Source organism: Cherax quadricarinatus, chromosome 3 (genome assembly GCF_038502225.1).
Source record: "Cherax quadricarinatus isolate ZL_2023a chromosome 3, ASM3850222v1, whole genome shotgun sequence".
NCBI classification, from domain to species: domain Eukaryota; kingdom Metazoa; phylum Arthropoda; class Malacostraca; order Decapoda; family Parastacidae; genus Cherax; species Cherax quadricarinatus.
The window spans coordinates 59,124,461-59,142,716 of NC_091294.1; the positions used below are offsets into that span (position 1 = coordinate 59,124,461).

The 18,256-nt window shown below is 41.0% G+C and overlaps 1 protein-coding gene across 8 annotated transcripts in view; it reads right to left on the reverse strand.

The window, feature by feature from the left end:
* Positions 1-18,256, reverse strand: part of LOC128684045 (uncharacterized) — a 195,459-nt gene that overhangs the window by 49,434 nt on the left and 127,769 nt on the right. For 7 of the 8 annotated variants that reach the window (XM_070091978.1, XM_070091998.1, XM_070091995.1 and 4 more), the window contains one exon: positions 15,117-15,217. In XM_070091978.1, the coding sequence (XP_069948079.1) occupies positions 15,117-15,217 (101 nt within the window). Of the gene's footprint in view, positions 1-7,068; positions 7,098-15,116; positions 15,218-18,256 lie in introns of all 8 variants that reach the window. The other variant, XM_070091986.1, reaches the window with a different exon arrangement.

The window sequence follows — 18,256 nt, forward strand, 5'->3', positions numbered from 1 at the left end:
TGTGACTCATACTGACAACACTGTACAGTTACTGTGTGACTCATACTGACAACACTGTACAGTTACTGTGTGACTCATACTGACAACACTGTACAGTTACTGTGTGACTCATACTGACAACACTGTACAGTTACTGTGTGACTCATACTGACAACACTGTACAGTTACTGTGTGACTCATACTGACAACACTGCACAGTTACTGTGTGACTCATACTGACAACACTGTACAGTTACTGTGTGACTCATACTGACAACACTGTACAGTTACTGTGTGACTCATACTGACAACACTGCACAGTTACTGTGTGACTCATACTGACAACACTGTACAGATACTGTGTGACTCATACTGACAACACTGCACAGTTACTGCGTGACTCATACTGACAACACTGTACAGTTACTGGGTGACTCATACTGACAACACTGTACAGTTACTGTGTGACTCATACTGACAACACTGTACAGTTACTGTGTGACTCATACTGACAACACTGTACAGTTACTGTGTGACTTATACTGACAACACTGCACAGTTACTGTGTGACTCATACTGACAACACTGCACAGTTACTGTGCGACTCATACTGACAACACTGCACAGTTACTGTGTGACTCATACTGACAACACTGTACAGTTACTGTGTGACTCATACTGACAACACTGTACAGTTACTGTGTGACTCATACTGACAACACTGCACAGTTACTGTGTGACTCATACTGATAACACTGCACAGTTACTGTGTGACTCATACTGACAACACTGCACAGTTACTGTGTGACTCATACTGACAACACTGTACAGTTACTGTGACTCATACTGACAACACTGCACAGTTACTGTGTGACTCATACTGACAACACTGCACAGTTAGTGTGTGACTCATACTGACAACACTGCATAGTTACTGTGTGACTCATACTGACAACACTGTACAGTTACTGTGTGACTCATACTGACAACACTGTACAGTTACTGTGTGACTCATACTGACATCACTGCACAGTTACTGTGTGACTCATACTGACAACACTGCACAATTACTGTATGACTCATACTGACAACACTGCACAGTTACTGTGTGACTCATACTGACAACACTGTACAGTTACTGTGTGACTCATACTGACAACACTGTACAGTTACTGTGTGACTCATACTGACAACACTGCACAGTTACTGTGTGACTCATACTGACAACACTGCACAGTTACTGTGTGACTCATACTGACAACACTGCACAGTTACTGTGTGACTCATACTGACAACACTGGACAGTTACTGTGTGATTCATACTGACAACACTGTACAGTTACTGTGTGACTCATACTGACAACACTGCACAGTTACTGTGTGACTCATACTGACAACACTGCACAGTTACTGTGTAACTCATACTGACAACACTGCACAGTTACTGTGTGACTCATACTGACAACACTGTACAGTTACTGTGTGACTCATACTGACAACACTGTACAGTTACTGTGTGTCTCATACTGACAACACTGTACAGTTACTGTGTGACTCATACTGACAACACTGCACAGTTACTGTGTGACTCATACTGACAACACTGCACAGTTACTGTGTGACTCATACTGACAACACTGTACAGTTACTGTGTGACTCATACTGACATCACTGCACAGTTACTGTGTGACTCATACTGACAACACTGCACAGTTACTGTGTGACTCATACTGACAACACTGCACAGTTACTGTGTGACTCATACTGACAACACTGTACAGTTACTGTGTGACTCATACTGACAACACTGTACAGTTACTGTGTGACTCATACTGACAACACTGTACAGTTACTGTGTGACTCATACTGACAACACTGTACAGTTACTGTGTGACTCATACTGACAACACTGTACAGTTACTGTGTGATTCATACTGACAACACTGCACAGTTACTGTGTGACTCATACTGACAACACTGCACAGTTACTGTGTGACTCATACTGACAACACTGTACAGTTACTGTGTGACTCATACTGACAACACTGTACAGTTACTGTGTGACTCATACTGACAACACTGTACAGTTACTGTGTGACTCATACTGACAACACTGTACAGTTACTGTGTGACTCATACTGACAACACTGTACAGTTACTGTGTGACTCATACTGACAACACTGCACAGTTACTGTGTGACTCATACTGACAACACTGTACAGTTACTGTGTGACTCATACTGACAACACTGCACAGTTACTGTGTGACTCATACTGACAACACTGCACAGTTACTGTGCGACTCATACTGACAACACTGCACAGTTACTGTGTGACTCATACTGACAACACTGTACAGTTACTGTGTGACTCATACTGACAACACTGTACAGTTACTGTGTGACTCATACTGACAACACTGCACAGTTACTGTGTGACTCATACTGATAACACTGCACAGTTACTGTGTGACTCATACTGACAACACTGCACAGTTACTGTGTGACTCATACTGACAACACTGTACAGTTACTGTGACTCATACTGACAACACTGCACAGTTACTGTGTGACTCATACTGACAACACTGCACAGTTAGTGTGTGACTCATACTGACAACACTGCATAGTTACTGTGTGACTCATACTGATAACACTGTACAGTTACTGTGTGACTCATACTGACAACACTGTACAGTTACTGTGTGACTCATACTGACATCACTGCACAGTTACTGTGTGACTCATACTGACAACACTGCACAGTTACTGTATGACTCATACTGACAACACTGCACAGTTACTGTGTGACTCATACTGACAACACTGTACAGTTACTGTGTGACTCATACTGACAACACTGTACAGTTACTGTGTGACTCATACTGACAACACTGTACAGTTACTGTGTGACTCATACTGACAACACTGCACAGTTACTGTGTGACTCATACTGACAACACTGTACAGTTACTGTGTGACTCATACTGACAACACTGTACAGTTACTGTGTGACTCATACTGACAACACTGTACAGTTACTGTGTGACTCATACTGACAACACTGCACAGTTACTGTGTGACTCATACTGACAACACTGCACAGTTACTGTGTAACTCATACTGACAACACTGCACAGTTACTGTGTGACTCATACTGACAACACTGTACAGTTACTGTGTGACTCATACTGACAACACTGTACAGTTACTGTGTGACTCATACTGACAACACTGTACAGTTACTGTGTGACTCATACTGACAACACTGCACAGTTACTGTGTGACTCATACTGACAACACTGCACAGTTACTGTGTGACTCATACTGACAACACTGTACAGTTACTGTGTGACTCATACTGACAACACTGCACAGTTACTGTGTGACTCATACTGACAACACTGCACAGTTACTGTGTGACTCATACTGACAACACTGCACAGTTACTGTGTGACTCATACTGACAACACTGTACAGTTACTGTGTGACTCATACTGACAACACTGTACAGTTATTGTGTGACTCATACTGACAACACTGTACAGTTACTGTGTGACTCATACTGACAACACTGTACAGTTACTGTGTGACTCATACTGACAACACTGTACAGTTACTGTGTGACTCATACTGACAACACTGCACAGTTACTGTGTGACTCATACTGAAACACTGCACAGCTACTGTGTGACTCATACTGACAACACTGTACAGTTACTGTGTGACTCATACTGACAACACTGTACAGTTACTGTGTGACTCATACTGACAACACTGTACAGTTACTGTGTGACTCATACTGACAACACTGTACAGTTACTGTGTGACTCATACTGACAACACGGTACAGTTACTGTGTGAATAATACTGACAACACTGCACAGTTACTGTGTGACTGTGTGACTCATACTGACAACACTGTACAGTTACTGTGTGACTGTGTGACTCATACTGACAACACTGTACAGTTACTGTGTGACTCATACTGACAACACTGTACAGTTACTGTGTGACTCATACTGACAACACTGTACAGTTACTGTGTGACTCATACTGACAACACTGCACAGTTACTGTGTGACTCATACTGACAACACTGTACAGTTACTGTGTGACTCATACTGACAACACTGTACAGTTACTGTGTGACTCATACTGACAACACTGTACAGTTACTGTGTGACTCATACTGACAACACTGTACAGTTACTGTGTGACTCATACTGACAACACTGTACAGTTACTGTGTGACTCATACTGACAACACTGCACAGTTACTGTGTGACTCATACTGACAACACTGTACAGTTACTGTGTGACTCATACTGACAACACTGTACAGTTACTGTGTGACTCATACTGACAACACTGCACAGTTACTGTGTGACTCATACTGACAACACTGTACAGTTACTGTGTGACTCATACTGACAACACTGTACAGTTACTGTGTGACTCATACTGACAACACTGACAACTTAAGCTGAAATCACAATGGAAAGACAAGTGCTGGCGTACAGTCACATGTACGTGTGCTGGCGTACAGTCACATGTACGTGTGCTGGCGTACAGTCACATGTACGTGTCCTGGCGTATAGTCACATGTACGTGTGCTGGCGTACAGTCACATGTACGTGTGCTGGCGTACAGTCACATGTACGTGTGCTGGCGTACAGTCACATGTACGTGTGCTGGCGTACAGTCACATGTACATGCGCTGGCGTACAGTCACATGTACGTGTGCTGGCGTACAGTCACATGTACGTGTGCTGGCGTGCAGTCACATGTACGTGTGCTGGCGTACAGTCACATGTACGTGTGCTGTCGTACAGTCACATGTACGTGTGCTGGCGTGCAGTCACATGTACGTGTGCTGGCGTACAGTCACATGTACATGCGCTGGCGTACAGTCACATGTACGTGTGCTGGCGTACAGTCACATGTACGTGTGCTGGCGTACAGTCACATGTACGTGTGCTGGCGTACAGTCACATGTACGTGTGCTGGCGTACAGTCACATGTACGTGTGCTGGCGTACAGTCACATGTACGTGTGCTGGCGTACAGTCACATGTACGTGTGCTGGCGTACAGTCACATGTACGTGTGCTGGCGTACAGTCACATGTACGTGTGCTGGCGTACAGTCACATGTACATGCGCTGGCGTACAGTCACATGTACGTGTGCTGGCGTACAGTCACATGTACGTGTGCTGGCGTACAGTCACATGTACGTGTGCTGGCGTACAGTCACATGTACGTGTGCTGGCGTACAGTCACTTGTACGTGCGCTGGCGTACAGTCACAAGTACGTGTGCTGGCGTACAGTCACATGGAAGTGTGCTGGCGTACAGTCACATGTACGTGTGTTGGCGTACAGTCACATGTACGTGCGCTGGCGTACAGTCACATGTACGTGTGCTGGCGTACAGTCACATGTACGTGAGCTGGCGTACAGTCACATGTACGTGTGCTGGCGTACAGTCACATGTACGTGTGCTGGCGTACAGTCACTTGTACGTGCGCTGGCGTACAGTCACAAGTACGTGTGCTGGCGTACAGTCACATGTACGTGTGCTGGCGTACAGTCACATGTACGTGTGTTGGCGTACAGTCACATGTACGTGCGCTGGCGTACAGTCACATGTACGTGTGCTGGCGTACAGTCACATGTACGTGAGCTGGCGTACAGTCACATGTACGTGTGCTGGCGTACAGTCACATGTACGTGTGCTGGCGTACAGTCACATGTATGTGTGCTGGCGTACAGTCACATGTACGTGTGCTGGCGTACAGTCACATGTACGTGCGCTGGCGTACAGTCACATGTACGTGTGCTGGCGTACAGTCACATATACGTGTGCTGGCGTACAGTCACATGTACGTGTGTTGGCGTACAGTCACATGTACATGCGCTTGCGTACAGTCACAGGTACGTGTGCTGGCGTACAGTCACAAGTACGTGTGCTGGCGTACAGTCACAAGTACGTGTGCTGGCGTACAGTCACAAGTACGTGTGCTGGCGTACAGTCACAAGTACGTGTGCTGGCGTACAGTCACATGTACGTGTGCTGGCGTACAGTCACATGTACGTGTGCTGGCGTACAGTCACATGTACGTGTGCTGTCGTACAGTCACATTTACGTGTGCTGGCGTACAGTCACATGTACGTGTGCTGTCGTACAGTCACATTTGCGTGTGCTGGCGTACAGTCACATGTACGTGTGCTGGCGTACAGTCACATGTACGTGTGCTGGCGTACAGTCACATGTACGTGTGCTGGCGTACAGTCACATGTACGTGTGCTGGCGTACAGTCACATGTACGTGTGCTGGCGCACAGTCGCATGTACGTGTCTTAGCGTACAGTCACATGTACTTGTCCTGGCGTACTGGCGCATGTGCATGTGTTGGCATATAGTCACATGTACGTGTCCTGGAGTACTGGCACATGTACATGTGTTTGCGTATAGTCACATGTACGTGTCCTGGCGTACTGGCACATGTACATGTGCTATCGTACAGTCACATGCACATGTCCTGGCGTACTGGCACATGTACATGAGTTGGTGTATAGTCACATGTACGTGTCCTGGCGTACTGGCACATGTACATGTGTTGGCACATAGTCACATGTACGTGTCCTGGCGTACTGGCACATGTACATGTGTTGGCGTATAGTCACATGTACGTGTCCTGGCGTGTGTTGGTGTAGAGTCACAGGTACGTGTCCTGGCGTACAGGCACTGTGTCTAGGAATAGAGTCATATATACGTGTGCAGAACTAATCTACAGAGTCACTACTCAAGATACTACACGTACGTGTATGCGTTGGCAGCTACAAAATAAGATAGAGCAGGTACTGAGCCGTGGTTGGCAGCTACAAAATAAGATAGAGCAGGTACTGAGCCGTGGTTGGCAGCTACAAAATAAGATAGAGCAGGTACTGAGCCGTGGTTGGCAGCTACAAAATAAGATAGAGCAGGTACTGAGCTGTGGTTGGCAGCTACAAAATAAGATAGAGCAGGTACTGAGCCGTGGTTGGCAGCTACAAAATAAGATAGAGCAGGTACTGAGCCGTGGTTCCTACCAGTTACACTAACGTCTCCGTCTGTCCGACTATTGGAAAGATAACACAATTAGTAAGCCCTTCACTCTACTTTACCTCGCAATCTAAGTTTAAGCAAAAAAATGCCATAACATACATGTCATCAGTATACATGAAATATATGAACTTCTGAAGATGTTAGTGTAAATCACACAAACACCTTCCAATATTTTGACTTTGTTAATTTTGTACCGGTATTTTTATGTATGTAGTCACTTTACATTAATTTCTTCCCACCATTTACACATATACTCTATGTTGTACCTTTTTTAAGCAAAATGTGCTGACTTGGCTCACTAAGGAAGGAACGTTATGCTGAATAATTAGAGTATATTTTCTTTGTCGATATATATCTGTGAAAATCTATCTCCCAATCACGAGGTATATATATATATGTACATATATATATATGTATATATATATATATATATATATATATATATATATATATATATATATATGTATATATATATATATATATATATATATATATATATATATATATATATATGTATATGTATATATATATATATATATATATATATATATATATATATATATATATATATATATATATATATATATATATATATATATATATATATATACATGCAATAAGATCACAGTAAACAGGTGATTTCAGAATATGCAAAACAACCACTCTGAAAGAATAGAGAAATTCCAAGCGCTTTCGTGACTACTCACATTATCAAGGAACTATGAAAGTAAAGCATCCAAGGAAGCTATATAAGGGGTCTGGCCAACACCTCACTATCAGATCCCACAACGGTTAAACACCTGACGCGCGCCGACCCAACTTGGATAGGTCCTTTGCACAACTCACCCACAAACTATTCTACCCAAGAAAATTTAAAAATTATTATTTGTCCAGTGTATTATTAAATTCTTCCCAAATTCTATTAATTATAAATGGATCTAATTTGTATAAAACAAAGGAAATATTCATATTATTGTCAAAACTGCTTTTTATGAAACAAGATTCAATTATATTTCTGTCGACCATGGACTTGTTTGATTCTACTTTCTCAACTTTTTGAAAATCAATTGGATGGTTAAAATCTCTTACATGAATAAATAGAGCATTGGAATCTTGTCCAGTTCTAATGCTATATTTATGTTGTTTTAATCTTAGTTCGAGATTTTTACCAGTTTGACCGTAATAAACTTTATCGCAAATTTTACAAGGAATCTTATAGACACATCCATCAGCATTTTTGGGGGAATTCTTTATCAAAAGTTTTTTTACTGTATCAAAATTTTTGAATACAACTTTAATATTAAAAGTCTTAAGAAGAGAAGGCATATCAACCAAGTTTTCATGGTAAGGGAGAACCAACATATTTTTAGTTGAATAAGGCTGGTTGTCCCTTTTTGGATTGTAAAAAGTATTTCTAGCAACTTTAAAAGATTTATCAATTACATTTCTTGGGTATTTTAAATCATTACCTATTTCATAAATTTTGGATATTTCCTCATCTATGAACTCAGGACTACAAATTCGTAAAGCTCTCAAAAACATTGATGAGAAAACAGACAGTTTGACTCTATCTAGATGCGAGAAATAATAGTGGACATAGGAACAGTTATTTGTAGGTTTTCTGTAAATTTTAAATTTGAATTCATTATTACCCTTAATAATTAAAACATCTAGAAAAGGCAATGAGTTATTTTCTTCATACTCAACAGAAAAGTTTATAGAATGGGCTAAGCTATTTAATTTTCCAAGGAAATGGTGTATATCTACATTTTTGGGCATAAGACACAAAATATCATCAACATATCTGAACCATTTAGCTCTATTAGGGAGGATTGTGTTAAGCAACCTTGTTTCAAAAAATTCCATGTATAGGTTACTAAGAACAGGTGAAAGAGGATTCCCCATTGCCATACCAAACTTCTGAGTGTAAAACTTATCATTAAATACAAATTTTGCATCAACAATGCAAATTTTAATAAGTTTAATGATAGTAGGAACTGACAATGGTAAATCATAGTTAACGAGTTCTTCAGATAAGAAAATTAATAAATCATCAACAGGAACTTTCGTAAACAAGGAAGTAACATCAAAACTAACCATGTTAAAATCATTTAAGTCAGTCAAGGAGCTTAATTTATCAACCAAGTCTATGTTGTTTTTAAAATTAAAGTTAGAAATTTTGCCAACAATAGGGCTCAAAATATCAACAAGCCATTTGGATAATTTATATGAAACTGACCCTATGGAGCTAATAATTGGTCTGACTGGATTCCCTGGTTTGTGTGTTTTTATTAGTCCATACATGTAAGGTAAAGATGGATTAGTGGAAGTAAATTGTTTGACTAATTCATCTTTGCCTTTCAGTAGAAGTTTTATTGTTTTATTGAAATTGCTGTTAACGGTTTCTAGGGGATTTTTCCTAAGTTTAGAATAGGTTTCAGTATCATCTAAGAGATTATTCATTTTTTCTTGGTAATCATATTCTTTCATAATTACTATTGCATTTATTTTGTCTGCTTTAGTAAGGCGCAAATTTTCATTGTTATTAAGTGTATCATAAGACTTAAAGAATCTTTGAGGGCAATTGGGAATGTTTGGTTTTAACATAGAGATATATACCATTCCTTTACTAATATTAATTTCATCAGAGGATAAATCAGAAAATTTTTCAAAGTTACAAAAGGCTTTTGCAATTTCAACATTATTAAGTTTTTTTGAAGTTGCAAAACTTAGGCCAAAACCTAGAGCAGCAGTTGTATGTTTGTCTAAAATTTCATCTGATAAGTTAATTACAAAATTGTTATTAGCATGCTTTGTCCAATCACTATTTTCAAGTAAATGTCTAATTTTCTTTGTAGTTTGCTCTTGAGTTCATTACAAATTCTTCTGAGTTTATTATAGCAATGATCTAACATACTGTGTTTCCATTCTGATGGAATGGCCTGATTAAAAGAGTATTTTTTGTTTCTCAATATTTTGAATGCTTCCTTCTCCTGTATTTTAGTTATTTCAATATGTTTCTGAAGAAAAATTCTCATAAAATCATCAAAAGGACGATCTCTCATGACAAGGAGTCTATTGGGTAAAAGAGACTTGGGCAGAACTTGTTCATTTAAATTTTTTTTTTTAAAAATTAAGTCAAATTTTTAACTAGTGGGACTTGATCAGTGCAGAAGAAAACTGTGAAACAAAAGATATATGATTAGCTTAGCCCATTCTATAAACTTTACTGTTGAGTTTGAAGAAAATAACTCATTGCCTTTTCTAGATGTTTTAATTATTAAGGGTAATAATGAATTAAAATTTAAAATTTACAGAAAACCTACAAATAACTGTTCCTATGTACACTATTATTCCTCGCATCAAGATAGAGTCAAACTGTCTGTTTTCTCATCAATGTTTTTGAGAGCTTGAAGAATTTGTAGTCCTGAGTTCATAGATGAGGAAATATCCAAAATTTATGAAATAGGTAATAATTTAAAATACCCAAGAAATATAATTGATAAATCTTTTAAAGTTGCTAGAAATACTTTTTACAATCCAAAAAGGGACAACCAGCCTTATTCAACTAAAAATATGTTGGTTCTCCCTTACCATGAAAACTTGGTTGATATGCCTTCTCTTCTTAAGACTTTTAATATTAAAGTTGTATTCAAAAATTTTGATACAGTAAAAAACTTTTGATAAAGAATTCCCCCCAAAATGCTGATGGATGTGTCTATAAGATTCCTTGTAAAATTTGCGATAAAGTTTATTACGGTCAAACTGGTAAAAATCTCGAACTAAGATTAAAACAACATAAATATAGCATTAGAACTGGACAAGATTCCAATGCTCTATTTATTCATGTAAGAGATTTTAACCATCCAATTGATTTTCAAAAAGTTGAGAAAGTAGTATCAAGCAAGTCCATGGTCGACAGGAATATAATTGAATCTTGTTTCATAAAAAACAGTTTTGACAATAATATGAATATTTCCTTTGGTTTATATAAATTAGATCCATTTATAATTAATAGAATTTGGGAAGAATTTAATAATACACTGGACAAATAATAATTTTTAAATTTTCTTGGGTAGAATAGTTTGTGGGTGAGTTGTGCAAAGGACCTATCCAGTTGGGTCGGCGCGCGTCAGGTGTTTAACCGTTGTGGGATCTGATAGTGAGGTGTTGGCCAGACCCCTTATATAGCTTCCTTGGATGCTTACTTTCATAGTTCCTTGATAATGTGAGTAGTCACGAAAGCGCTTGGAATTTCTCTATTCTTTCAGAGTGATTGTTTTGCATATATTTACATATATATATATATATATATATATATATATATATATATATATATATATATATATATATATATATATATATATATATATTACGAATTATGCTATAGTTAGGCTCACCTTATTTTCTTGAAGCAATATTAATCTATATCATTAACATTAAGTGTTATATTAGATTCCTATATTATTATTAGCGACCATTAATAATATATAACACCTTGTTATTCATTTGAATATCTATGAATCAACAAATTATTATTAAAAATAATAACTAATTTGAGTATTGCTACTGATGGAGGTGAAGGAATCATTTACAGATGAAATATTTCTGAACATTAAAATGGTATAAAATACCGACAGGTTGTTAGGTAAGACACATATGCAACAGTTAGGTATCTTTATTTTGAAACGTTTCGCCTACACAGTAGGCTTCTTCAGTCGAGTACAGAAAAGTTGATAGAAGCAGAAGATACTTGAAGACGATGTAATCAGTCCATCACCCTTAAAGTTTTGAGGTGGTCAGTCCCTCAGTCTGGAGAAGAGCATTGTTCCATAGAATGAAACAATATTATTGAAACATATTGTTTCATTCTATGGAACAATGCTCTTCTACATCGTCTTCAAGTATCTTCTGCTTCTATCAACTTTTCTGTACTCGAAAAATATGAATATTAGTTATGTATCTAAGAATATTAGTTAAGTATTCAAGCATATTACTTATGCAAATATTACTTACGTAAGTAGGAATATTTCTGTTCAAGAGACTGCAAATTTTAACTTGTTAGAAATTTACTAATAATATTATTGCAATGAGAAAAGAAGAAGAGACAGGTGTTGATCAACTGAGTAATACTGAGAGATGTTGATCAACTGAGTAATACTGAGAGGTGGAAATATAAACACATATGCAGTATAATGTGATCCTTTATTAACTACGTTTCGCCCACACAGTGGACTTTTTCAAGTCACAAACAGAACTACCTGGGGTGGAAGGAACGCGAGTATTTATAGTCCGGTTCAGAATGCTGAGGTCAGGTGGATAATGCTGCATCTGATGATGTACCGAGTGGAGTTATTGAGTCTAAAATCTTGGGTAGCTTGGAAAGGAGATTGGATAAGTTTGTGAGCAGACCTTCTACAGTGTTCTTAAGTGGGATAGCGATGAAGAAGTTTCTTCGCAAGTGGTTCAGCTATGTTATAGAAGCCACTGTTTTGGTTGAAGTTGTCGGATATAGAAATAAGTGATGATTCCAGGATTCTTCGGTATTGAGTGTTGTCTTCTGTGGCGATAAGTCTTGAGTTTCTGTAGTTTATCAAGTGGTTGTGTGAATTACGGTGTTGTACGCAGGCATTCCTTGTGTCGTCAGACCTGCTTGCGTATTGGTGTTCTGAAATACGTGTTTGGAGGTCCCTTGATGTTTCGCCCACGTATAACTTGTTGCAGTCATTACAAGGGATTATGTATACCCCTGCAGAGGGTGGAAGCTTGTCCTGTCTATCACTGGTAATGTCCTTGATGGTCGTGGTTGTGGAGGTAGATACTTGAAATGAGGTATTGGAAAAAATGTTGGAAACGTGTTTGCCAATGGAGTTGGTGGGGAGGACTATGTATCTCTTCTCGGCAGTGTCTTCTCTGGGTGTGTTGAAGATGTTTAATGCCCGTCGTCTGCAGTCTCTGATGAAGTGACGAGGATAGTGGAGTTTAGAAAATACTTGTTCAATCATCGTGCATTCTTCTTCAAGAAACTCATTGCTGCAGATTCTGAGTGCACGCAGGAAGAAGCCTATAATTACACCACGTTTGGTTTTGGTGTCGTGGTGAGAGTAAAAGTGGAGAAGATCGTTTTGGTTGGTGGGTTTTCGATAGACTTTAAAACGAAGTCCGTGGTCAGCTCTGCAAAGCAGAACATCAAGGAAAGGAAGAGTGTTGTCGACTTCTTCTTCAAGTGTGAACTGGATTGAAGGCTCGACCTGGTTGAGCTTGTCTTGGAGAGCTTTAACATTGAAGCGTTTAGGAGTTATGAGGAGAATGTCGTCAACATAACGGAGCCAGGTGACAGACGAAGGAATAATGGTGGAGAAACGTTCGGCTTCTAGATGTTCCATGTATAGGTTCGCCAGGACCGCACTGACTGGCGAACCCATGGGTAGTCCAAAAGTCTGCTGAAAGAGGTGATTTTCGAAAGAGAAACACGTAAAGCCAACACATAGTTCAACAAGGTCGATGAAATCGCTTCAATGTTAAAGCTCTCCAAGACAAGCTCAACCAGGTCGAGCCTTCAATCCAGTTCACACTTGAAGAAGAAGTCGACAACACTCTTCCTTTCCTTGATGTTCTGCTCTGCAAAGCTGACCACGAACTTCGTTTTAAAGTCTATCGAAAACCCACCAACCAAAACGATCTTCTCCACTTTTACTCTCACCACGACACCAAAACCAAACGTGGTGTAATTATAGGCTTCTTCCTGCGTGCACTCAGAATCTGCAGCAATGAGTTTCTTGAAGAAGAATGCACGATGATTGAACAAGTATTTTCTAAACTCCACTATCCTCGTCACTTCGTCAGAGACTGCAGACGACGGGCATTAAACATCTTCAACACACCCAGAGAAGACACTGCCGAGAAGAGATACATAGTCCTCCCCACCAACTCCATTGCCAAACACGTTTCCAACGTCTTTTCCAATACCTCATTTCAAGTATCTACCTCCACAACCACGATCATCAAGGACATTACCAGTGATAGACAGGACAAGCTTCTACCCTCTGCAGGGGTATACATAATCCCTTGTAATGACTGCAACAAGTTATACGTGGGCGAAACATCAAGGGACCTCCAAACACGTATTTCAGAACACCAATACGCAAGCAGGTCTGACGACACAAGGAATGCCTGCGTACAACACCGTAATTCACACAACCATTTGATAAACTACAGAAACTCAAGACTTATCGCCACAGAAGACAACACTGGAATCATCACTTATTTCTATATCCGACAACTTCAACCAGAATAGTGGCTTCTTGCCAAGAAACTTCTTCATCGCTATCCCACTTAAGAACACTGTAGAAGGTCTGCTCACAAACTTATCCAATCTCCTTTCCAAGCTACCCAAGTTTTTAGACTCTATAACCCCACTCGGTACATCATCAGATGCAGCATTCTCCACCTGACCTCAGCATTCTGAACCGGACTATAAATACTCGCGTTCCTTCCACCCCAGGTAGTTCTGTTTGTGACTTGAAAAAGCCCACTGTGTGGGCGAAACGTAGTCAATAAAGGATCACATTATACTGCATATGTGTTTATATTTCCATTGTGTCGGTATTTTATACCATTTATTTCCAATACTGAGAGGTGTTGATCAACTGAGTAATACTGAGAGGTGTTGATCAACTGAGTAATACTGAGAGGTGTTGATCAACTGAGTAATACTGAGAGGTGTTGATCAACTGAGTAATACTGAGAGAATATACAAAAGTTGAACTAGAGAACAGAAAGACGGTGAGAGAAGTGATAAAAGAGAGCGTAATGTTTTCAAGAGAGAAGTGAGAGAAGGTCAGAAAGGTGAAAAACAAGAGAACAATGGGCTGGCTGAGAGGAGTGTAAGAGGCGCAAGTTTTGGTTTTCTCATCCTAAGAAAGATGAGCGAGGGAATGAGAGAGAGAGAGAGAGAGAGAGAGAGAGAGAGAGAGAGAGAGAGAGAGAGAGAGAGAGAGAGAGAGAGAGAGAGAGAGACGATAAGACTCACCCATGCTCTCATCGCCATACTCTGCGAAGTCGTCATCGTGTGAGGCGAAGGAGTCTACACTCTGCACTGTCTCCTGTCGCTTCATCATGGCCGCCAGTTGTCTGTAAGTGATCACTGAAGTTAGTACAAATGATTCTGACGAATTTACACAGTGTAAGAGGTGTTATCCTACCTCATTTCCTTCAAGCCCAGGCCTATCTAAGGCATACCGCTACCTACCAAGATGCCGCCCACAAGTTGCGTAACTAATTACTACGAGGAGAATAAAAGAACCACTTGACAAGAAACATGTCTAACGCATCCATTCATTGAAGAAAACTCACCGTGCCCTTGTCACAGGCTGCCCCTGACATGGGACTGTAAACGGTGCTACACTCGACGCAAAGAAAGATCGCCACACCCATATCATTGGGCTGTCCCCGTCATAGGGCTGTAAGCGGTAATCCACCTGTCCACAAGACTCACCGTACTCTAGTCATAGGGCTGCCCCTGCCACAGGGCTGCAAACGGTACATCACTTGTACAAACTCCGACACTCCTTCGGGAGCCACTGCCGGGTCACCACATGGAGAAGACCCGGGCCAGGACCCGTCCTGGCAAATCTACCTGAACTCTGAATAACCTGTTTCCATTCGTCTCTTGATCAAACCTGGATCCTTCGGTTGTCAATGGAAGGCATGACTACTGAGCTATAAGTCTACAAGGTATAGGTGAAGTTTGTCCAACAATGATAAGCTTCATCAACCTTTACTAATCTGACTAAGACCCGCGTCAGGAAACATTTGTCCTGTTTCCTGACGAACCTTACCTAACCTAACCTAACCTTTACTAACCAGAGGCTTCACACCAGAAACACATTCCTCATTCAACTATTAGATCTTTGTCATAATGTGTAAATAAATAATATTAATAACATTATTCTAGTCCAGGGGACGGCAATCTTCTGCAGAGAGAGGACCAGACATCTATGCAGTCTCTCGGAGGAGGGCCATGTTATTAAATGCAATATAACCTCACGCGGGCCGGATGTGGCCCGCTGGCCCGGGGTTGCCGGCCCCTGTTCTAGTCCTTACAAATCCTGTACTCACCTATTTGTGGTTGCAGGGGTCGAGTCTTAGCTCCTGGCCCCGCCTCTTCACCGGTTGCTACTGGGCCCTCTCTCTCCCCGCTCCATGAGCTTTATCAAACCTCGTCTTAAAACTGTGTATGGTTCCTGCCTCCACTACGTCATTTTCTAGGCTATTCCACTGCCTGACAACTCTATGACTGAAGAAATACTTCCTAATATCTCTCTGACTCATTTGTGTCTTCAACTTCCAATTGTGGCCTCTTGTTTCTGTGTCCCCTCCCTGGAACATCCTGTTTTGTCCACCTTGTCTATTCCACGCAGTATTTTATATGTCGTTATCATGTCTCCCCTGACCCTCCTGTCTTCCAGTGTCGTCAGGCCGATTTCCCTTAATCTTTCTTCATAGGGCATTCCCCTTAGCTCTGGAACTAACGTTGTCGCAAACCTTTGTACTTTCTCTAGTTTCTTGACGTGCTTTATCAAGTGCGGGTTCCAAACAGGTGCTGCATACTCCAGTATGGGCCTGACATACACGGTGTACAGTGTCTTGAACGATTCCTTACTAAGGTATCGGAATGCTGTTCTCAGGTCTGCCAGGCGCCCATATGCTGCAGCAGTTATCTGGTTGATGTGTGCTTCCGGAGACATGCTCGGTGTTATACTCACCCCAAGATCTTTCTCCTTGAGTGAGGTTTGCAGTCTTTGGCCACCTAGCCTATACTCTGTCTGTGGTCTTCTGTGCCCTTCCCCTATCTTCATGACTTTGCATTTGGCAGGATTAAATTCGAGAAGCCATTTGCTGGACCAGGTGTCCAGTCTGTCCAGGTCTCTTTGAAGTCCTGCCTGGTCCTCATCTGATTTAATTCTCCTCATTAACTTCACATCATCTGCAAACAGGGACACTTCCGAGTCTAACCCTTCCATCATGTCGTTCACATATACCAAAAATAGCACTGGTCCTAGGACCGACCCCTGTGGGACCCCGCTCGTCACAGGTGCCCACTGTGATACTTCATTACGTACCATGACTCGTTGTTGCCTCCCTGTCAGGTATTCTCTGATCCATTGCAGTGCCCTTCCTGTTATATGCGCCTGATGCTCTAGCTTCTGCACTAATCTCTTGTGAGGAACTGTGTCAAAGGCCTTCTTGCAGTCCAAGAAAATGCAATCAACCCACCCCTCTCTCTCGTGTCTTACTTCTGTTATTTTATCATAAAACTCCAGAAGGTTTGTGACACAGGATTTGCCTTCCATGAATCCGTGCTGGTTGGCATTTATACTCTTGTTCCGTTCCAGGTGCTCCACCACTCTCCTCCTGATAATCTTCTCCATAACTTTGCATACTATACACGTCAATGACACAGGTCTATAGTTTAGTGCCTCTTTTCTGTCTCCTTTTTTAAAAATGGGAACTACATTTGCCGTCTTCCATACCTCAGGTAGTTGCCCAGTTTCCAGGGACGTGTTGAAGATTGTGGCAAGTAGCACGCACAACATATCTACTCCCTCTCTAAGGACCCACGGGGAGATGTTGTCCGGTCCCATTGCCTTTGAGGTATCGATGTCCCTTAGCAGTTTCTTCACCTCCTCTTCATCTGAATGTATGTCGTCCAACACTTGTTGGTGTATTCCTTGCTGGTGTCCCCATCTGGTCTGTCCCCCCAGAGTCCTTCCTGTCTCTACCGTAAATACTTTCTTAAATCTCGTATTGAGCTCCTCACATACCTCTTGATCATTTCTTGTGAGTTCTCCACCTTCTTTCCTCAGCCTTATCACCTGGTCCTTGACGGTTGTCTTCCTCCTAATGTGGCTATACAGCAGTTTCGGGTCAGATTTGACTTTCGATGCTATGTCGTTTTCATACTGTCGCTGGGCCTCCCTCCTTATCTGTGCATACTCGTTTCTGGTTCTTCTACTTATCTCCTTGTTTTCCTGGGTCCTATGCCTCCTGTACCTTTTCCATTCTCTGTTGCATTTAGTTTTTTGCCTCCCTACACCTTCGGGTAAACCAAGGACTCGTTTTGGTCTTCCATTTCTGTTTCCCTTGGGAACAAACCTTTCCTCTGCCTCC